Raw genomic sequence first — 23,508 nt, 5'->3', positions numbered from 1 at the left:
CACCTGAAAATAAAACAGCTCTCTGATTAAGTGTGTGAGTGGAAAAAATGGTTGTTCACTAGGAAAATCTTCAAAAGTTTTCTAAAGCTTCAAAATTTTTTCAAATAGCTTAAAAGAATTATTTGGGAAAGCTTCCCTCTTACGGAGCCTTGAGTAAGTTGATGACTTCCACCAACAAACTGCCTGAGCTCTTGATGCAATGCCCTACTGCAGATTAGGGACCATGATGGTCGTTAACTTTCATGATGAATTAGAAATAGAACTGAACTTCACTAATCATGAAGGAAACTGATTTCTTCAGAATAAAACATCTCTCTCCTTCAAAAAAACCTGGACAGTGAGGCCTTGTGCTTCTGGGAATAGGTTGATGTGTGTCTTGAAAGTATACTTTTAACAAATGCAACAGACTACAAAAAAAGGATGACCAATGTTGCTTATATTATTGCTTGATTATTTCCAGATGTTGCTTAATAGATTTGAAGTCTTGTTGAATTATTCCTGTACCTTGGTATGTCTTTTCATACTATGCAAGAACAGTAAGCCACAGGACTGACATACAAATTTCACAGCCTAGTACTGATTCCGGATAAGATGTGTCAACGCATTACAAGACAATAGTGTAGTTGAAACCAATTAAATCCATCTTGTCATTAAATTTGGTAAACTGCATGTGGGGTTACATTGAAACATTTGATTCAGCATTACACCTGATTTTAACAGATTATCATGCAAAGACAATATAGCACACAGAAAACAGTAATATTAGTCAATAGAAAGAAATGAAAATAATTATTTTCTTAACTTAAAGTCACTATTTATGAACTGGCAATAAACAGTAAATAGGTTACTAATCTCCAGATACAGATCACAAAAGAGAACATGCTTCTTTCTAGCAGCATCTATGCAGAAATCATTACTACCTCAAAACTGCTAAACTGTGAATTTACTGTGACTAAGCAAAGAATATAAGAGCCTTCCAACTACTAATTGTGGCTTACTATTTACAAACTTTATTTATAAACTCATTTTCATGCATGTATAAAATACTAATTCCATGGACAAATACACATTTGTTCACCACTCTAAATTATATACATTGCATTTGCATCTAATATTCAGAGAAGTGCAAAGTCCACAGTGACGTAAATAACAAGTTTTGTAAACTATTAGATGACAAGCTCTCAAAAGATATTAGTAATGGTATGATAACGTACTTTTGTTGTATACTGCTGAAATCAAATATTTTTGCAGTAAAAGAACATACATTTCAGCTACATTCAAGTGATTATTTTATTACCATGTATTATGTCTTACAAACTTCAGTGGAGATGAGCAAGAGCGCTACAGAACCATACCTTAACGCAAGAGGTGTATTGCATGGTATGTGCAGGCATAGCAAGGGAGAGATAAGAACTGGAAAGAAAAACAAGGTAAGAAAACTTGTACAAAAATGGACAGTAATACTGACTAACACTGGGTTATAAATCTTACTTATAACAGACCTGAAGGGCTAACAGAGATCCAATTTCAGAAACACCTGTGCACTGTAGGTACAGTTTGGTGCAGATCAAGAGTGCACTAATACAGTCAACATTTTACGCTTAAGATAATGCACAAAATACGCTGATATGCATATAAACAACTAATTTGTTTACATTAAGTAGAGCAGCACAGTTTTAGTACTGCATCCTTGGCACTTAGTGATAGGACAACATGTATTTGGTTTAACTAAATTCAGAAACAGGATATATACTGGTTTGTAAGATGGAAAACATACATTATCCCTTTGAATCTTCCAGTTTTACAGCATTATTCTAATTTTCAAGTTCAAATGCCAACATGATACACTAGCTAGATATGGAAGACATTTGAGTTATTGGTTTAAAACAAGATCTTCAATTAAAAAAATGACAGAATCACAAATAAATTCAAATGATATTAAGTAAATCTGTTACTGATGTAATTTGTGCTGAAAACAAATTCTGAAACTTTAAAAGAAAAAAGCAATCTCGTAATAAAACCCACAATGTCTTTATGGGCTTTTCCTGAATAGTAATTGCATCCTTAATGTCCCTTTCATTTATGGTAATTTTACTTAAAAGAACTGCTGAAGTTATTAATCTGACCATTTATAACTGAGTTAGAAGTTTGGCATAGCATATCATATCACAATGAAGAAAATATGCTATTCTTCAAAGAAAGCATGTTTCAGCTCTGAAAGGATTCCAGTTTTATGTGATTGTCCTTTATTAAACAATATTAACAACTGTCTGGAGAGAGTCAATTTACTTTTGCCTGTTTAAAACAAACTGGCTAAATTGCCATTTTATATTACATATAAGAAATGTAATAAAATTGTTCTGAACATATAGTGATGTAACACTTTAAAATTAACTGTTTAAAATATTTTACAAAGACATTTTATTATATATGAACTATACAACACACAAGAGTATGAAATATTTTGAACATATACACACTTCTGTATTTTTCATGTAGATTATTATTTTGCACCAAACATTGGTGTCTGCAATTTAACAATCCTCTCAGATAAAAGCAAAACAAAACCTCAGAATGTTTAGGGGATGTGTTTAGGTTTTTTCCTTTCCTGAAAATAAAACCTATTACAAGGAGAATTTCTCTAATGACATTTTTCTTTCTCCAATTTCATATTTTGCACACAGCTTTCAAATGGATCAACATACACAAAAAAGAATAACCTCTTCTCAGTGCAATTTGCCAGGGATAAAGTTTAAACCAAAACTGACTCTTTCCCCACTACTATCATTGAAAATGCAATCCTTTTCAATATCCATTTTAATGAAAATATTTGCATAGAGCAGCCTTGTATTATTTCTAAAGAACGTTATGAGTGTTTTAACACAAGATAAGGCACATGTTTTTCAGCATTAATAATCTAGAACTAATCCTGAGGATCTGCTCCTCCCCCTCAGCAAAATCTGCTTTTTTAATATACCCTGTATTACCTGAAGAAAGCAGAAAAGTAGTATAGAATAAACCCAAACTCTTTAGCTGAACTAAATTCAGAACATCAACAACTCCTGATAATAGTGTAACAAATCCACAGATGAAGAGTTAAGTCACTCTCTAAACAAATTATCATTAGAGGGAAAGAAAAAAGATACAGCCAGTAGCACTGTAGATGTTAGCTAAAAGTTCACAGACTACAGATGACATTTATAGTGAGTTTTGCTAAAATAAGCTCCCATCAGAACAAGGTAGCTAAATTGTGAGGCACTTAAGGTTGACATGAAAAGGAGGAATGCAAGGGGTCTGTTTCATAGAAAACCTGAAGTTGCATATCATATCCTTGTATTAAGCCTTCTATTAAAGTGCTAGAAATGGAGACTTAAAACAAAAGGATTTAAATATAAAATAAGTGATTAAAGAGCTTAGTATGCATTAAAATGAAGTGCTTTTGATTTTTATGAATTTAGAGCTTTTTAATAGATTTTCAAAAATAAAGTCTGGAAATAATCCACGTGTGAAATCATCTTCCTTGTGCCATCGATGCTATTTGTAAAGTGCCCAATTGTTTTCTAAACAACAAAACCATTTGCCTTATCTTATGTTGTATAGTATGACATCCTCTGTAGTACATTTGTAATCCATACTGCAATGACAAAGTCAATCTGATGGAAAACAGCACATGCATACTTTTAGTCGGATGTTTAATTCCACCTGTCACACTAAAAACCCAGGTCTTAGATTACGTATCCACCAGTATATAGTGCAACCAACCTCATATTCTCAAAATGCAATTTAGCTGTTAAAGTCTGATAATCAAAGAGAGACTTATCAAGCTTTTCCTCAGAGCAGCCTGACGCCCAGACAAAATCACAGATGGAGCTCTAGATCTGAATCACATAAATCCACTAGATGCCAAATCTGAGAAGGATCTGGGTTCTTTCGGATGATGAAGTGGCTGGAGGTGTGTGGCAGTCTGTGCATTACTGATCACATCTAACTGAGAGGGATATGATTCATTTACGTTTCCTCCATTGAAACTGTTTGGGAACTGGCAGGAAATAAAGAGAATATAAATGGTTAGTATCAGAAACCAATTTACTTATAAGTATATAAAATCCTACTAAAGACATACGTTGGATAAAATAATCTTAATATACATAGATTAGCTGTAAATTTTTTTTTTTTTAATGATGAATGAGAAGTTAATTTGCATTGAAGCATGGACTGAATCATCATGAAAACTTACCCATGCTGAGGTCCGTGGGAGCCCTACTTCTGGCTAAGTAAAGAAACAGTTCTATTATCTAAAGCATAATATAGTTTCCATTTGTAGAAAATACAGTCTGACTGAGCACTCCTAATTGTCACATCCAGCTGATACATTTTAAAAGCAACCTATTTACATCTTTTCATGCCTGCAATGGCATCCAGACTTTACAGCTCTTCCAGGAACGCACATGAATGCACATTGGTAAGCTGAAGTGCAGTGTTCAAATGGCTGAACCATTGGAGGGTGGGCTTTTTCTGACAAACAGTCTTCATATTGACAATGCCAAGTAAGAGCAATGAATGGTTTTCATCAGTTTTAACATAATTGTTCACAGGATTATTTTACTCATCTTATGTAATGATTCCTGTCATGCTATGGAAAAGTCACTTTATCTACAAAATACTCCCTTCAGTAAAAGAAAAGACAAACACAAAGAAAGTACAACAAAGTATTTTAAACATTTCCATCATCTCTTCTGGAGCAGCTTATATCCTAAATAAGTACTTATATCCTAAGTACTAATTCATTCAAGATTTGTCCTCGAAAACATGTCTTACACATTCATTCACCTATCAAAATATGCTGGGTTTTGGTTCTTTTTTTCCTTCAACGTAAGCACTGAAATGTGACTGCGCAGAGTTCTGCTAAGTTTTTAACAACAAGACTATAGCCATGTGAATTAAGTTTTTAATCAAAGTTGTCATCCTTTTAAAGACAGCTACAACAGCATATACTAGGATTAGTTTTGACTGAAGCAGATTATTTCAATATTCTTCATTAACAGGATGACCATGTTCATTAAAATTTTTAAGAACATTCTTGACACAGAATCTAGTACTTAGGAAGGTTTCTCCTATTTAATAAAGGAATACTGACCCCAAACAAGCAGCTTAACTATCTAAGACCTTTCTGTCCACCTCCATCACTGAAAATGTTTTTAGACTACATTGATCCTACCACAATTACAAGTTAGGCAGAAGGTTAAGGCAGATGACCACAACAGACCCTTCCGCCTTTCTAATCCCTTAGTCTTTTCATGTAGAAATCAATGGGAGTAAGAAGTCTGAGGAAAGGATAGCAATCATGGCTTGTGCAGCAACATCTGTCCTCTCTCTAGACTCTAACCACTGACAGGGATGTCAGTGTGCTAAATCCAGCCACAAAGACTGTCCTACTTTGGTTTGGCTGTGTGAACATAGGCTCAGACAGCAGTATCCTATCTGCTTAGTCGCATGAGGCTTCTGCTTGTGCAGTGCTATGCAGCCCCGCAAAGCACAGGAATACCCTAACGAGAGGGGCTGAATTTGCCTCTGAACACCTTAAGTAAGGAAAATTTTTCACAAAGTGGCCTTTGTTCATTTTTCGTGACAACAAACTAAATGCAATATTGTTATTGCAGCACAGCATTCTTGTAAATATGAAACAATGGACCAAAATTTTTTCAGAGGTCCTGTCTTAGTCATTAAACTTTTTACAGATAGATGTGAAGAAAATGTAAGGAAGAAAAAACAAAAAGGGGTCATGATTAAGGCGGTGTAACAACAAAATAATCTACAAAATGAATGCAATGGAAACCAAATATTAAAAATAAAGAAATGGAATTGTGAATGCACTGGTCATTCAAAACTGATGCATCACACCAGTATAGCTTTTGTGAAAAGAGCAATTCTTTGTTGTTACACAGGCAAACTTGGATGACCCTGGAATTGCTCTGCAATCCTATCATCAAGCACTATGAAAGACTAATAACACTGATACAGTCAGGCAATATCAAGCCAAGCAGTGCTCAAGTTTGCACACTGCAGTTTGTCAAAGTCACTTCATGCTATTTCAGCCCTTGGGCACTCAGGGAGAAGCCACTCATCTTGCTGAACCCTTCTGTATTTTAGGTAAATTTCTGCAATGCTGCAATTGTATTTGTTTTCCCATAGTGAAGCAATTTTAAAAAGGGTACGTTTTGTATTTGTATTAAGCATATCAAAACCCTGGATATGTTCTAATTGCATTCCTCACCTTTGCCTTGCACAGGTTAAATGCCAATTAATACTTTAATTCTGTAAATGCTTATGCATGTGCATAAGCATTTGCAGGATCAGTACTTCAGAACATTAACTCATTGAGGAAGAAAAAAAAAGAATTGTCGCTCTGTACTTGAGCAGCATTAACAGAAATAAATGGTATAATTGAAAGTACTTCAACAAAGATTATTCATATCAGGAATCTGTAATTATTTTGTTTTATTCCTAAGTTAATTTTACCTATGAAGAACGATGTTTAAAACTGTAGTGTGTGCTACTGCCAGGGTGCACTCTTCTACAGCTTTTATTGTGCATTCTCTTTTCTGAAAAAGGTCTAGCTTATCTTATTGCAATATAATTTTTTCCTCTCTCCTATCTTCAGCAGATAATTTAGACAGCAGCTTGAAGAACTAGCTGACTTTCCCTTAGAGCAATATATAATTATTTTTTTTGCAGTAACATTGTGTGCAGGAGTACAATAGTTCATATTTCATGCCATTAATATATTGGAACCTAATACTTTCAGCAATCCTAAAATCATTGAGAAATCTGAGTAGCTAGAGAATACTAATACTTTGAAAACAAGAGTGGTTTTTTTGGATACTTACAACATTTTTAATGAAAATCAATGTGCCAAGCAATATTACTGACATCACTCCTCTAAAAAAGGTGTATTAGCAAATTCCAAGCTTTTGACCAGTCTACTTTTGTTTTGCTCCTACCAGGAAAATTACTGGTAGGTACAGTAGACCAGTTCACTCACTCTTGGTTAATAATGCCAAAGAGAACTATCAGGTTGCCGATACACATACATATAAACTTGATCAAATGCAACCCTCTTCAATCTAATGAACCAATAAAGCAAACACATTCACACACTGCTAACCCATCTGTTTCAAACTCAGCAAGTCATTCATGACAAACACTGCACCCTGGTAGCCACACAAAACAATATAAACTCGATTCAAAATGCAAGCAATGCAGCAATGCTGTTTACCATACCTTGTTCACCAAGGTTTGTTGTTGTTGATTTGTCATCATAGGATCATACTGCATTTGGTCCACACAGCTGGGCTGTGCCTCCTGCGTGCACTGGTACATGGAAACAGCGCCTGCATAGCATGCTTGAGGAGTTAGCATAACCGACTCAGAGTTTATCCCACACTCGAGATTTTCAGGGACTTGCTGCAAACGACTGAGAAAATCCTCAAAGTTGGAAGAAGCGGAATAGCTCGGTCTGTCAAAACCTGCTGCAGGGAAATCCATTTGAGCAAAATTAGAAAGCTGTGGCATCACTGCTGTGGGTTGCTTGTAAGGAATAAACTCTTGCCTACACTCATAAGGAGAAGTGTTCACTTCTGATTTGTAAGAGAACTCAGATGTAGTGGCATGCATGCCAGGGAACATGTATTGCTGGGGCTGTTGCTGTGAGCAGCTAAGAGGCATGCTGATGCCAGAGCTCCAATTTGTGAACATCCCATTGACTTGCATGTGTTTCATCTTTTGACAGAGCTGCTGCTGTTGTTGCTGTTGTTGCTGCTGCTCCACGAGCTGTTTTTGGTGCTGATGAAGTTGATGTGGATCTAAATCTTGCTGTACCAAGCAACCTTCATTCTGGACCAATGGCTGCTGCTGGTTACAGTCCGAATATAAAAAGTCAGATTTATTTAAGGAATCCTGAACATAAGTCAGGATTTCATCAGTTATGTTGATGTCCCCAATGTCATCCACATCAGATAATTCAGTTTTAAAGAATTCCTCATCCTGCTGAATACACTTTAGATCTTCAAAGTCAATACCCAGATTTTTCATGATGCTGTACAAATCACTGGTTTTGTTATCCTGAAAGAGTGCTGCACTGTCTTCAGGAAGTTCAACAGTACTTTCCTGGGAACACTCCATCAGCTCCCGTTTGAGAATGTTGTGACTTCCAGCAGGTAGGAGATTATCTGTCCAGCCGCTGCTGACAACGTCGCCCAGTTCATCCCTACTGTCTGCAAAGAAATTCCGCTCAAAGGAAAGTTTATGTGATGCTGGAGGGCAGAGATAAACAGACTCATCTTGCCTTAACATGACACCTAGGAGGGAGTTTGGATCAACAGGATCGTTGTGTAGCGTTGCTTTGGCTCCTTTTCCCATTGTGCTTTTACTCTTCGTCTGAGAGGGATCCATAAGGCTTGACATAGGGAAAGATACCTCATATAACACAGCCTCACCAGTGGCAAACATGAAGGGCAACTTCATGTTACGCTTCCGTAGGTGTTCTGCCCCTTCTTCATCTCTGAAAATAAAGCACATATATACTATAATACTGCAGTACTAAACAGTTATCATAATTTTTTTGTGTCTCGGAATTATATAAAAAAATGAACTACTCTATTTGCAGGCATTTTTCAAATTCCTACCTATTCCAGCTCAACTTGCCTGAGTTAAACCAAGAGGCAGATTATGAAATAAGGAGCTTATAACTGTAATACCACATTTACATATTACATTTCTAATTAAATCTAGATAGCATACACCATTTTCTGTGCATTATGGGCTGAAATTAAAATAAATGGGCTTTGTTACATGCATTACGCTTTTCCTGGTGTAGCAAGTAAATGAATACTCTAAGTATCACTTTTTCTCCATTTTTACAGACTCCTTAGCAAAATTATTTAACCTGTATGAAAATGCTGAATTCCATATTATGTAGAACTCAGTTCACCATAAAGGACTGAATTTCTTTATATTATTTGTTGGTAATGAGGTCAATTTTTGCTAATGAGGATACCGAATTAAAAACAGGGTGGATGGAATAACTTTGTCCTTGTACCACTGCCCTTACTCTCTACATGAAATCAATGTCTAAAGTTTTACTCAAAAACAACTATGCCACTTAAGTACTGAAATATCAGAATTCTTTAAGTGTTTGTTAGCAAATTGAAAGGTTTTCTCTTTGGAATTCAGAATCTAAAGGGCGCTTATTAAAAACAAAGAAATCCTTTCTGAATATAAACAGGCTCAAAAGGTTTCAGTTTTTGAAGTATGCAACTTCATGCAGCAACGACTTACGTGAGAGGTCTTTGCGTGGCAATGATGTAATCTGGTCTTCCATTTTTGTAGACAAGACGAGCATTTGCCTGTACCCAGGCCCATCGATTTTCTTTGGTTAGAAGCCTAAATACAGTCATTCCACTCTCACCTGTCTTCATCACTAGAGTTAAAGAGTAAGCATACTGTTTACTGTCCAGCAAGCAAAACCATTAAAATCTGTACAACAGTCATGAAAGGAATCCCATTTGCATAGCAATTTTACAAATCCCATGTCCTCCATCACCCAATTCCGTGTAGCACTAATGCATTTCCAGTTAAACAAGATGATTGATGACTTTAAAATGTTTAATTTACTGGTAAAATAAAAGTCAAAAGTGCAAGCAATTGTAGGATATCCACTACAGATTGGCAGCATTCTGTACTGAGCTTCATCCTTTATTTCTTCCATAACAGAAATTAATAAATAATAGAACATGTCAGTGAGAAAAGCCTAAGACTCTCCTGTTTCCAAAAAGTGACTGTTACTTAAGCAGTTAGAAAACACATTAGTTCTGAATCTAATACTTCCACATTTTGACTAGTTAATGCAGAGGAACTTAAAAATCTAATTTTCACTCACACTATCACCTGACTAACAATGCTTCATAAACAAACTACATTTTCATTGTACATTGCTGAAAAAAACTATTTCTGGATAGAAAAATTAAGTAAAAAGTATTAGGAAAGCTTAAGAATCCTAACAAAAAATAATCTTTGCTACAAGACCTCTTTTTTAAATCTTAGCATTCTAAGTGGAGTAAAACCAATTTTAAGACAAACTTTCAAACCATTCATCCTAAACTTTCAACCCATTTTATTCTGGAACCATTTCTTCCCTATTTTTTATGAAAGAAACAAAACCCCTGATAGGCAACAGTGACTGAGCTATACCTGAAATAGAAAATGCGCTTAATAAAGGCTGAGAACTAACCTACTGAGGGAACTATTTAACTTTATATAAGGGGATAAAAGAAAAAAACCACTTTCAAGAGAAGTCAAGAGAACAGAATAAGCACCAAAATATCCTGAAGATGACTCTGTAAATGCCAAAGACAAATATGTTACAGGTAACAAAAAAGTAAAACCAAAGTTCACTAAATAGTTATAGATTAGATAGTTCATACTTATTTCCTTAGCTTAAAACACCATACTCCTCTCCATAAAATGATAGTTAAACCAAATCAAGCTGCCAAGAATCAAAACCAGAAATGGATAGGACACTAGCATGTTAAATCACAGATTATTTTTAGTAAAAATCCTATACCTATATCAAAAGAAAATGCTTCATTTAACTTGCTGACAGGAAAGCTATCTTTGAAAAAGTCTCCTTGCCCAAAGGAAGTTGTTGAAATAGCAGAAGTTGGGTTGAGCAGAGAAGGAAGTGAGAAGAGCAAGATGTAAGAGAGACTGGAATATATATCCTAAAATGGTCTAGATAGAAATATTAAATATTTCTTCAACCACTATAAGATTTTATAGGGAGGGAAAGATTACATGAAATAAATAGTGTTCTTTTTGTTAGTTTTTTTTTAAACAGTCCTTCATATTACATTCATTCTGAAAAAATACTCCACACTTTGATTTTTCAGCCTTTCTTGGGGAACGAAACTTACTTCGGACATGATTTTCAGCACAATAAAGCATATCAGCTGCGTGAACAAACTGGTATCCTGTTCCTCTCATACACAGCTCTGCTTCAGTGTATCCCAGGACAATCTTTCCTCTGGAAGTTAAAAACAAAAAATTGCAACGCTGCTGATGAACCAATTCACAGAATGAATGCCAAGCAAGTTAATTATGGCTAGCACATTTCAGACGCAAGTGGTAACTACCCTTTGTTGCAATATCAGTTGTATGCGGAAGCAGGACAGCTCTAATAAAAAATACAGTTAACAAATCATAAAATCTTAACTAGTCTGCCAGGTTGCCTTTGGTGAGTAGAAATGGTTTCAAAAGCTGTTACATCATAAAAAAAAAATGTGGATGCCTACAGCTGGACTCTCAATTCCATACTTTTGAACATATTCACTCCTAGCAGGCAGCTCCCATTTGCTACAAAGAAAGACGCTGTTTTCTTAGCCTTATTTCATAGCATTTACCTGTAGGTGCTTGCATGTAGAATTAAGTAGGGGTTTAACTGTAGTTATCTAAAACTTCTTGCCTAACTCAGTATTTTTAGTAGCTTAGAGTTCAAAACAGGGTACATCTCACAACTATATCCCCTCTGTTCTTTACTGATCTGGGACCCTTGTGTTTGCATTTAAACAAGATATGCCTCAGAGGAGTACTGTCAAGAGCCATGTTTGACCGTGGTAGCTAAAATCAGAGTACTTTACTAGATGTCAGGCAGATGAAAAACTTAACAGCATTCATGTGATCCCTATGAGATACATGATAAAATAAAATAGTCAAAAAGAGACTTAAGCAGGATTTGGAACAAAGAAACGGAGATTCAAAGGCAGGATGGTAAAAAAAGGAAAAAGTAGGGATAGGAAACAATCTATGTAAGAGTAAAAACTGTTACAAAAATTGAAGGTTTCAAGTGAATGAAAAAAAATCAGAAGAAAGAAATGCCTGTGTTAACATTTTGTTAACTTTTACTTGTATCAGTTTACAGAAGTCAAAAAAACATTTTGGTCTCACGGTAGACAGAATACTGAGTAATTTGAATCTAACCTACAAGTAGACATAGAAATCCATATGAGATTCCACTGAAAACGAATCTGAAAGCATTGTCACTCAAAAACAGGAGGGAAAGGAGAAGGAGGGAAGGAAGGAGGCCAGAGGCTTTTATTTTGATAAAGAAGCATCTTTGTGGGCTTCTTGCCATGTTGATGCATAGTTACATTATTCTGATCTAGTAAGGCAGTAATGTTTCCAAATCTTACACAGAGAAAAGAATGGTTTGGAAATGGGTAAAAGTCATAATATAAAAAAGGACTTAAATTGTTTATTTTGAAGAAAATGACATTTCCATTGTATTTTACATCTATTTGAATTGAAGGAGAAAATATGCATGTAGAATAAAATAAAACACTTTATCAGTTCTAAAACCAAATTTCAAACCAGATTTAAACACGAATCTTTTCTTAACTCAATAGTATTCTGTCTTTTGGGCTTTTTATTTTGGGTTGGGTTAGTGCCTTCTTTGCTTTTGGTTTCACCATGTTGGTTTTTTGGTTTTGTTTTGGTTTGTTTTTTTGGGTTTTTGTTTGTTTGTTTGTGGTGGTGGTTTTTTGTGTGGGGTTTTTTTTTTGTTTTGGTTTGGTTTTTTTGAGGGAGTCAGTGGTGCTGTTCTGGTTTTTTTACACTTGAAAGTCAGAAAGCAGTATGCCATTTCAAGGAAGTAGACTATGACAATGCCATTTCTATTTACTTAGTAATAGGGCTGAAGAAAAGCCTTGTTAGTTTCTAAGCAGTCATCACTGAATCAGTATATACACTGAAAGAGTAGCCTGCTTTATATTTCAAAGACACACATGAAACCTATCTCATCAGCAAACTATTAGACTATTATGCAGAATAATTTACACCTACTTTGCATCACAGCCAGTAGGTGTGAAATCCAGTTTGTGTTTAGTTCTGAAGATGAAGTTTTTGGTTCGTATCTCAAGGATAGATGGTGGCTGCAGGGGAGTAGCTACTGCAAACAGAGCAAGCTGAGGAGACAAAGTAGCACCATCCTTCCCTTTCTTGTTTTGTCCATGGAGAAACTTTAACCTTCCTTGAAAATTCATAGCCTTAGGATGAAGAAAAAAGTAATTGTTACACATTGGAAATATTTAAGAGTAAGGTATTTCTGTTATGGCATAAAACATATATTTTTATTTTTTCTAAGATCATCAGATTCAACCTTTGTAGCATGACGCACATAAAAGTTACCTAACAAGTACAGAATACTGTTGTTACACCCCTGAGTGTGACACTTCAAGATCTAGTAATCAACTCACTCAAAAAGGAATTAACGGAAGGTTGTTCCTTAAATAACCCCCAAACATGTAATAGCAAATTTCAGCTGGGGCTTCTAATATTCTAGCTAACACGGCACTATACATACATGCAATTATAATAACATTTCTCTTGCAGATGTACATATTTGATTTTGCAATTGTAAACAATTCTATTTGTAGAAAGTCACAAAGAGGATCATAACATATTTGTTCCAAAATCTACATAATTGACTTCAAAAAAAAAGAAAAACACTTTAAAAAGAACAAGCACAGACTTTCCATAATAAGGGAAAACTATGGTCCTGTTAGTTCTAATAACTTAGCGCATCTTAAGATACCCAACAGAAAATAATCTTGTAATGCTTTTTTATCTGCAAATCACACAGTAATTTACAAAAGCAGATGCTTATTTGTATTTCTGAGGAAAGTGAGCCATGAGAAATGAGAGAACCTCTACCTGGTTGTGACAACATCTTGAAGGAGGCACATTCGGTGTCACTAACTGAAACATTCTCATTCAAGCAGCTCAGATATCTTTGGAGACTTAACAAATAAGTTTCTGTACATCTTATTAGGATAATGCAGATGTCCAACTTTTAAGCATATGTGGAAGTTTTTACATAACTCTATACTCACCAGGAATCCAGATGAATTATCCAGGAGGCATCGTAACCTGCAGATGAAATTCCTTTCCATAAAGGAAGAATTCTCTGGAGGAAGTTGGTCTGGGTTATAATAGGTTGCTGGCTGTGAAAAGCCATTATCTCCTGCAGGAAAGGATTATTTATAAGGATTATTTTTAGAAGAACACCTAGTGAAGGCTATCTATAACAAACGATCTTCCGTCTCATAAACAAAGCATTAGGTCATGACCGAAGCAAGAACAATGTAAACTGGAAACATTCTCAGAACCTATAATGATTGCAACACTGGTTAGTTATCAGTTCTTCTGATGGGATTATGTTTTACAGGCTACGGTATTTGAAAACTGCATATAATTTATTTGTAAGAACTTTTTCTTTGGGGTTTTTTTGTGGGTTTTTTTTTTTTTTTTTGTGCTTTTAATTTATTCATTATGTTTGTCAACAACCTAGATTCTGAATCAGTTATAGAGAGCAGAGTTCTCAGCAGAGAGCACGTCCATGTTCCTACAAGAGTAGGGTCTGTAAAAAGGGTCCCTGTAGTACAGTACTACAGGAACTCAGTATTCAGAAATTCAGGAGATCAAACAGTTACATTCCAGACAGCCAGGTGAAAACTGTAGTAATAAATAAAAATAAGCATCTTCAAGAAACCACTACAATAAATCAACATTTCTCTAATGGATGCAAAACCACTCCACTAAACAGTGAAAATATTTCTGGGCTCTACTGATCAAAATACCCTAGTTACCTCTCCAGAGGCACCTGGAGTACTTGTGTTCTGTGGATTGTTTTAAAAAATACTAAAAACCATGACTGTCAGCTAGGATAACAACATGGTATCCTTCAAGAAAAGCATTCAGAAAACAGACTTAAACATTTGGAATATAAGGTAAAAACAGAAGATAAGTCAATAATCTTCTGATAGAATACATGTGGTCTGCATGAGAGTACATATACAGAAACACCAGAGCACATTTACTCACAGCAAATTCAGCAAAATGATTGTGTTTGCAATACATATAAAACCCCACAAACTGTTGATTCCCTAGGACTTCATACATGTAGAATATTAAGAAAAAACAGTTTAAAATGCTATTCTAGAGTGTTAAATGCTCTGCTATTTAAAAAAATAATCCACATACTCTGAGAGAACTGTCATGTATGGACAAAAGAATAGCACAGATTTTAAGAACCCATATTGACCTTCCAGAGTTGGAGATGAGGTGGAGAGAGCGTATCACTTAATAATGCACCACATTATGTTTTTGGAACATAATTTTGTCTCTTGGCCAGCTGGAAAAACAGATAGTTTAAGTGGTTTGCACAATGGTGAACCAAACCCAAAGGAAAACAAATCCTTACCAAAAGCCAGTTCAATTTAATCTCCTATTAATTCAAGGGTCAGAACTGGAGTCAAATGAGATTGCTGGTGGCTCACCAAGAGGCCTCGCAACCTAAGGCCATCTAAATCTAACAGAAAATGTTGAATTATACAGCTTTTCAGATAAAATCAGGAGATATCTTTTTTTTCTTAAAAGAACTGATAAGCAAGGTCAATTTTTGCTGAACAAACTTCAAGGTATGGAGAAAAAGATAAAAAGCGCTCTAGGTTATAGTGTGCACAAAAAGGGATAATCTGAAATTACAGCCATCTGCAGAACTGTGTATTGGCTAAAGCCACCATTATAAGCTAATCCCACAGGCCCAGAAACTCAGAAACTTGTAGTCCAAGATAGCTACCGGCCAACTTTGATATCAAAAAATAACAAATTCCCACACTCATCATATGAGTGGTTCTCAACAGAGAAAGCAAATTTACTTCCTTACTTTCTTCTGTTGCAGATTTTATTTTTTTTTAATTAATTCCCTAAATGTAGAAGAGAAATTTTCAACACTTCTGAGACAGTGCTTCTCTAAGAGGTGATTAAACAGGTTGGATGCTCTCTGAAGAAGCAATGATTATGAAGAAAGCGCAAAGAAACAGCTTGCAAATCCTAACTTATTATTCAAAGATACCAACTCTGACTGAGTGCAGCTCTAGTACTCAACAAGAAGTGCAAGTCCTTCTGTTGGCATCGTTGGCACTGGTGTGCTGGTATGCCCCTCAGCATTTCTGCCACAGAAGAATCTCAGTGTTATCCTTTTGGTAAATACAGAGACGAAATCTATAGGTTCAGCAGGTTCAGCTGGGCTCTCCGAAGTGTTTGTCAACTTCCATGGTAAAATGGGCAGTTCCCAAGAGTGAGCAAAGCTTTGATGGAAGAAGCAGCTCTTGAGAGGAGAGGAACTGAACTCAAAACATAAGGCTTCAAGCCCAAGCCTCCTACATTTGAGAAAGGAATAATGCTGCATATTCCCAGTCAGGTAGGAGGCAGAGGTGCTTTATTGCCAGGACCCTGGTGAAGTGACTTACTGTAAGAAGGCAAAGAGTCTTAGAGAGCATCTGCAATCCCTGGAGCAAAACTACCAGTTAACACTGCAGGGGCTAGAACTCGCATCTCTCATAAGCTCACAGTGGATCTCATCAATGCCATGGAGCGATGCGCAGCACATGCAGTGCCTTAAGTCTTGTCTTTGAGTTCAAGACCATACATGGTTGCACAGCATGCAAACTTTCAAAGATAATCCTGACTTAAGGTCCCAAAGCAGATATTTGAGACTGAAAAATAACAATTTTGCAAACTTCTCTGGGAATTAGACAGGACTGGGAGGATTGTCTGGGAAGCACAGTAACAGCTGAGGAAACCAGTGGTCTAGGGGCATACCAGAGTACTGAGTGAGAAATAACCAGTCCAGGCTAATTGAAAGCAGTATTAGTTCCCAGACTCAGGCTGGAATCTGTGCTGAAGCCTGAGAACAATTTTATCTATAAATATCTACATAATGCTAGCTGAATGCATTAAAAGGAAAATTAATTAACTTAGCAAAAATGGAGGGCATCCTATTGATCACAGCATTAACCTTTGTTATAAATCTGAATTCAGTTTAAAAATCCTCACCATTCAAACCTTTTACACTACCTAAGGCTCAAAAGTCATAGAATCATAGAATGGTTTGGGTTGGAAAGGACCTTAGAGATCACCTAATTTAAACCCCCCTGCCATGGGTTGAACACCTTCCACTAGACCAGGTTGCTCAAAGCCCCATTCAACCTGGCCTTGAACACTTTCAGAGAAGGAGCCCAATTAGAAGCTTTTAGTAAACTAGAAACACAAGATACTACAAAAACAATTGTAATCCTGCTCAGCACTTACAGTGATTCAGTCAATTCAACCTGGTGGTGTACTTTTCAAACATAACCTTTCATAAATTCATATGCACTTGCTTAAGCGCTATAGAACACCATTTCACTCTAAAGCAAACAATAAGTCATCACATAAAAATCTGGTTTCTGAGTGCCAGCAGCTGTTTGCTATACTAAACTGTACTGTTAACTATTGTGCAGCATATGCAGCAGGACTGTGTAGACTGATCCATACGTGATACAACAATATTGAGCACTAAATGAAAAAATGAAATATACTGAGCTGTGTTTCAAGCATCACAACATTTGTTGTTTTTAATTTCTCTATCAAATCATGGCATTTCCATACTCTAAAATATTAAATATGAAACTGCTAAGAGCTTTAAATCAAATTACTTTATGCATGGTAGATTTATTTTAAAACACTATGGACTTCTTATGGATTAAAAAGTAATTATCTATAATCAAGTCACAGTAACAGAGAATTTAACCTACATATTTCATCAGCAGTTGTGTAAAATGGAGAATTAAAATGCACCAGTTGTCTCAATGGTTTTGTTGTCATTATAAGGCAGGCATATGCTTCCTGGATTGCATGTAACTATCTGTACGTACTCTTTGTTCCGATATATAGGCAATGCCTTTCCCCTTAGTTGTTTCTCCGTACAGCAGGTCACTTAATAATGTGACAACCCAATGCTCTAACAAGCATACTATTTGATCTCAATGGCTCACCTATTTCATCTTTTATTTCTCTATCCCTTTTATGCCCAAGAGAAGTGCTGGTCTTTGTGGCAAGGAATGCACTACGCCCTACATTAACACCATCGCTAACACATTCTTAGACTGATCAGACATGTAAGACACTGCCATTTGTGCTCCAAATTAAAATCTCCCAATTTAAAATATAATTAATATTTTTATGATGCTGTGCTATGAATAGCAGTGCCCATTTAAAGTGCAAAATAGAGTAATTCCTACTGTTGCCTAAATACATACATAAAATTCGAATAAGTTTAAAAGATGTTATTCCTTCCTTTCTTCACATATTGTTAACTAAACTCTTCTACATACAAAAATTAAAAAAAAACCCCAGCTAATCAGACACACAAACACAGAAATTGGTTGCATTCTTACCTTGTACGCTTGGTCCAGAATCTGCTGACTGGGCAGGATTTAATGCCCAATGTAGCTGTCGCTGAAACTCAGGTCTGTCTTCTGTGTGAATCAACTCAAATACGCTCTGGTGTATAATATCCGACTGTGGACAAGTGGAAAAAGGTGGGAAAGAACAAGAATAAGAAAATTATATGACAATATGATAGAAGTTGTCTGGTTGACAACACTGCTATGGATACAGGAAAATCCATTTTGCTCAGGGATAAATACATACAATCACATGCACTTGGCAAAGCTTCACAAAACAGTTTTTAGCAGCACAGAGAATTCAGCTACACCCATGACTGCAAACATGGGAAACAATAATAAAAATATTATCTTAGGAAAAGAAAATAACACTATGTCAACTACTTCTTTACCTGCTTTTATCTAAGAAAGGCTGTAACTTTTATGCTTAGTTTCTGTTTAAGTAATTTAATTTTACATACTGGTAAATAAAGTACTTGCCAGCTAGCACTTGACTTGACCCATTATAGGTGCTACAGGAATACAAAAGAAGCCAAAGACTGAACCAAACAACTTCCAAAACTAAGCCAAGTAGGTTATGAATAGTGGATTTGTTTGCCTGAAAGATTTGTCACTCCTTAAGGATGTGTAAAACATGTAATTATTAAGCTCTTATATCACCACCAATTGTTTTGTTAGGAATGTGATCTAAATGCCAAAGGTACAACAGTGAGGATCAGTCACTGAAGGAAATTAAGGAGGAAAAAAGCACCCAAAATATTCAAGAAAAGACTCAATTGACTGAGAGGAGTTAAGTTCCCTGCTTTCAGTGTGTTTCAAAGACCCAACTATTATATAAACAGAAAATATTTAAAATAAAACATAGATCTAAAGCAATTGAGGTGAACTGGCAAAAGCAGAAGTCTAACTCAAAATTTGCTTTGACGAATTTAATAAAAAAATCACTACTTTCCAAAACAAATTGCCAGAAATGCTAATTCTTGTAAATTTAAGACTTCACTTCTTTATCACGTACTTGATTTACTAGTATTACTATATAAATTTTATGCCCAATTTGTTTTCCAAGCTTTTCTCTTTCTTCATTCCACAACACTGAAAGAATATGTATCCCCAGGAATAATGATGTTTCGTTTGAAATATTTTCTTTTACACAAACATTCCCCAGTTCAACAGATGGCAGACCAACCAGAGTTTCTCCCTATTTTTAGACAGCAACTGAATCTATCAACATTCAGTATCCACAGATATACACTGATAACCATAACTAAGCTTCTATCATCTCCACATAAAGTAATCTCAGGAGTTCCGTAACGAAGGCAACATTTGCCTGCTATGCCTTGGTCTTTACTACTTTGGTACCTCGCTTGCAAGCCCACTAAAGTCAGTCATATGTGATCTGCACCAGAAACAGTAAAAAAAAAAAAGCTTGTTTTGAAAGAAATAATTAAATAAATAAACATGAGTAAGAGAACACTAAAATTCTAAAAATACTAAAATTACTCACTTGATACTTAAAATCTCAAGCCATATGGAAATAATTTTGCATGAAAGGTTTCCATTAAAATAATTACCTTCCCATTGAATTATGGCTCACTCAGCATCATAAACTGGGTAACACCACAGTATAAATTTCAAACAGTTGTTACAGTGAAGACTAATTAAGTGTGAAAACTTCCTATCTTGCCTAACTCAACTTTGGAAATTATATTCCTGTTGTGCTTGGCTTGACATCCTGGCTATGTAAAGTTGATAGAAAAGTAATACAGTTTCAAAGTGATCCAACCCAAAGTACCTAACTGAGATTTTTATTACACAAACTATCGGACCCTAAACACAAATACTGATGTTCTCTGAAATTAAGCAAAACCTCTGAAAAAAACAGAGGAAAAAATAAACTTACTTGTTGGAAGCCCAAGTAGTCTTGGATGGTAGAAGAGACGTAAAAAACCAGAGCATCTGCTGTAACAACTAACACAAACCCATTTAATGCCTGGGGAAGAAACACACCAATCTGTCAGCTTTACAGACAAAATTCCAGACAATTATTGTGGCTTTAAGTCTACCCATACTCTGCTCTCCAATAAAACATGAAGCATGCAAAAGCATATCATTACCTAACAGCATAAAAACGATTCCTTATTGCATCTCTCTACCTGTTACGATGAAGAAAACTGGATCTAATGAAAACAAAAAAAAAAGGTTCCTTTGGAAAATTCAGGGGAGGAACCAAACCCTGTTGATGAGTTTTAAATACTTTTCATTATGGACGAGGACAACAGTATGAACAACTATAAGCTTTTCTAATATCAACCACAGTTCACAATGGTTGTGTGGCTCAAGCCTTTGGTACCCCCAGCTGCCCAGCAGCACAAAAAAGAGCCACGCCACAAACCCAGTCCCAAAATCCACTCTATTCATAGCGCAGACAGGCCTCTGTGAACAGGAAATCAAGCTATCAAGATCACCCATATAGTCCAAGAAAACATTTTATAGCTTACTTAAAATAGAAAACCTCTGCACAAGTGGACTGTTGCAAGTAAACAATGTTTTTGAAGAGATTTCCCCCTCCATGAAGCAGCAGACTAGGCGGCTCCACACTCAAAGTCACGCAAAGGGCATTTATCTGAACTCCCAATCAATATGTTTCATGGCAATTGTTGTGATAGCAAACAGTACATTTGTGACTTGGCAGCTCATCTGAAAGGTGCCGATTTACTTCTATGGATTTCAGTCAAGATTTAACAAAAGGTTGTCTCAAGGGGCTGGATTAAGTACATTGTGCCACTTAATTTCCTCGGCTGCATTCAAAGTGAAATTTGGCCAGCGTACGCAAAATATTTTTTAAAAAACTTTATTATGCAAAATAATTGTAACACAGAAAATGTTAAGTAAGTGAAGGATATCCTATATCTTACTGTAACAACCTAATAATATAGAAGTTAATTATCTGATTAAATGACTGGTCTTTAAATGTTGTAAACCACTCCTATTTAATGTGTAGACATTTCTTAATCTACTCTCTAGAGTTGTGTGCTCCGTAAAAACTCCTTATATAAGCTGAGTAAATTTTACATGAATAGTGTGCTAAAAAAACCCTTAAAAACCATCTGAAATTAAACAGCAAAGCCAATCCAAGAAATCTTGATTTGTTACATAGAATCCTTGGGTTTGATGAAGGTTGCAGTAATTTCCAGAGAGCAGAATGCCGCAATGGCAGGTGCTTGTGTCCTCTGCTGACCTACTCTGCAGGGCATTTCACCTCAAGTGCTGGATATAAAAAGTCTGCAAGCTGCACAGTATCTGTCTCAAACGTTAAAATTGGTTATTCTGACCCATGTAATATAAAATTACATACACTTCCTGTACCTGGAATTCAATCACATTTTACTGTGGCTCTGGTACACAGTTCACCATGAACCAGGATTGCTAATTAAAAAAAACATGCATTCTCTAAGCCAAAAATACTGTAAAATGCATGTATCCGGATATATCAATAAAGGGGAGGTACGTTCTGATGAAGGTTTTTGCAAAATGCAATCCAAAAATTATTATTTTTAAAGACATAATGAAGTTTCTCAGTGAACACTCTGGAGCACTGAAGATAAAATATGTGCCTTTAAAAAATGCTCTCAATACTCCTAATACAAAGGCAGTTACAAAACTGTTCATTACTGATGAGAAGTTTTAAAAATTTCTTAGAGGTCATCATTTGTCTTGCACTTTTTATCATAAATTTGCTTAGATTGTAATAGATCATGTGTTCAAAATAAGAATTGGAAATAATTTTAAAAATTATGAAGGACATAATTTTGATTTTAAGGAAGGCACATTTTTGTATTTGATCTCTACTTCCACTTGCCTTACCACAGAACTGGTAAGGTAATTGTTATGTTGGCAATTTAAGACAATTTCCTGTTTGTTAGGAAACAAGACAAAACATCTGATGAACAAACAGAAAGAAATACAAACAACATGGTGTATATTCATACCACCTTTGCTAAAAAGCCCAAACTCAATTATACTTTAAGGGAAGGATTTTATCAATATTTACACCTTACTGTACTCCCAGTATCTTCTAGAAAATTCCCACTTTCATCTCTCATGAGTTCTTATTACCTAAGATAACTCTATCTGCATATTCATTCTCATAAATTTTTTCACATATATAAAATATTTACAAAACAAACTCCTTTAGGAAGTTCAGTTAATTTACTTATCTCACAGGATGGGCAGAATTTACAGTAAAATAATTATTTAATCCATTTAATTTTCATACTGGAAAACAGTTCCCTCATATCACTTCCACTTGGAAGTCAGAGAAAACCCCCTATATTTCACATAAAATAGATGCCTCCAATATAAACTATGTAATTTACCTTTTCAGATAATTTTTGTTTAAAAAGAAAGCTGTTCACCGCAGTAACTCCATAACAGTTCATTACACTTCATTAAGGTTAGAAAATTACATACATGTCCTAGTTTTTTAGTTGGTTAGAAAACAATTTTAAACTAGTATTAATTTAAGGTAATTGTTTTGGGGGATTCTTAGAACTTGTTTTAATTTCTACTCTTTGAACACTGAAATAATTTTGCTCTAAGCAATGATTTGCCACTTCTAATAGAAACATCAGTGGGAAACCTGTGAAGAAGAATAATTATCAGCATATTTCAAATGAAGCTGCAGGTCATAGTAAAATCTATTTTGTGAAGCTAATTAGAACACTGGAATACTTTTATTAGTAATTTTCCAAGTTTAATCTGGACCTAGTATTATATCAGTATTCATATGTTTTGACACTCTAGGACATCAATACAGGCTAAAGAATTTAAGAAAAAAAAACAAACTCACCAACACTGCTTTTTATTAATACTTTCCATTAGTTCATAATACTGAAAGTTATTGAAAGTACCTACACTACGGATGCTGAGTTGTTTCAAACTACCAAGAAAGTTAGATATTTCAGCAACCCTGAGGTCTTTTAAAGAGAAATTGTTTCTTTTAGACAATTAGTCACCAAATTGATAGTAAATTACTAACTTATCTGCCCCTTACAAAGGGGTTACTTACTAACTTATCTGCCCTTACTTTATATTAATATCTTTATTATCAATAGATGCAAAGAGCTGGGAAAGAAACCTCTAATAAATTACTTGGAAACACTGAAGT

At 35.3% G+C, this 23,508-nt stretch overlaps 1 protein-coding gene across 2 annotated transcripts in view; it reads right to left on the bottom strand.

Moving 5' to 3' along the window:
- Positions 1 to 987: 987 nt before the first annotated feature.
- AHR (aryl hydrocarbon receptor) overlaps positions 988 to 23,508 on the bottom strand; it is a 59,292-nt gene continuing 36,771 nt past the window's right edge. The window contains exons 4-11 of one of the 2 annotated variants that reach the window (XM_027877918.1): positions 20,242 to 20,331; positions 18,333 to 18,456; positions 13,944 to 14,074; positions 12,895 to 13,097; positions 10,971 to 11,080; positions 9,337 to 9,478; positions 7,282 to 8,560; positions 988 to 4,039 (exon numbers count right to left, since the gene is read on the bottom strand). In XM_027877918.1, the coding sequence (XP_027733719.1) occupies positions 3,884 to 4,039; positions 7,282 to 8,560; positions 9,337 to 9,478; positions 10,971 to 11,080; positions 12,895 to 13,097; positions 13,944 to 14,074; positions 18,333 to 18,456; positions 20,242 to 20,331 (2,235 nt within the window). In that variant the 3' untranslated portion in view covers positions 988 to 3,883. The remainder of the gene's footprint in view (positions 4,040 to 7,281; positions 8,561 to 9,336; positions 9,479 to 10,970; positions 11,081 to 12,894; positions 13,098 to 13,943; positions 14,075 to 18,332; positions 18,457 to 20,241; positions 20,332 to 23,508) is intronic. The other variant, XM_027877919.1, reaches the window with a different exon arrangement.

Source organism: Empidonax traillii, unplaced genomic scaffold (genome assembly GCF_003031625.1).
Source record: "Empidonax traillii isolate 1590-97213 ecotype Southwest subspecies unplaced genomic scaffold, ASM303162v1 scaffold35:size4298261, whole genome shotgun sequence".
NCBI lineage: Eukaryota > Metazoa > Chordata > Aves > Passeriformes > Tyrannidae > Empidonax > Empidonax traillii.
Note: the sequence above shows the minus strand (reverse complement) of the source record. Positions and strands in the feature narration are given on the sequence as shown.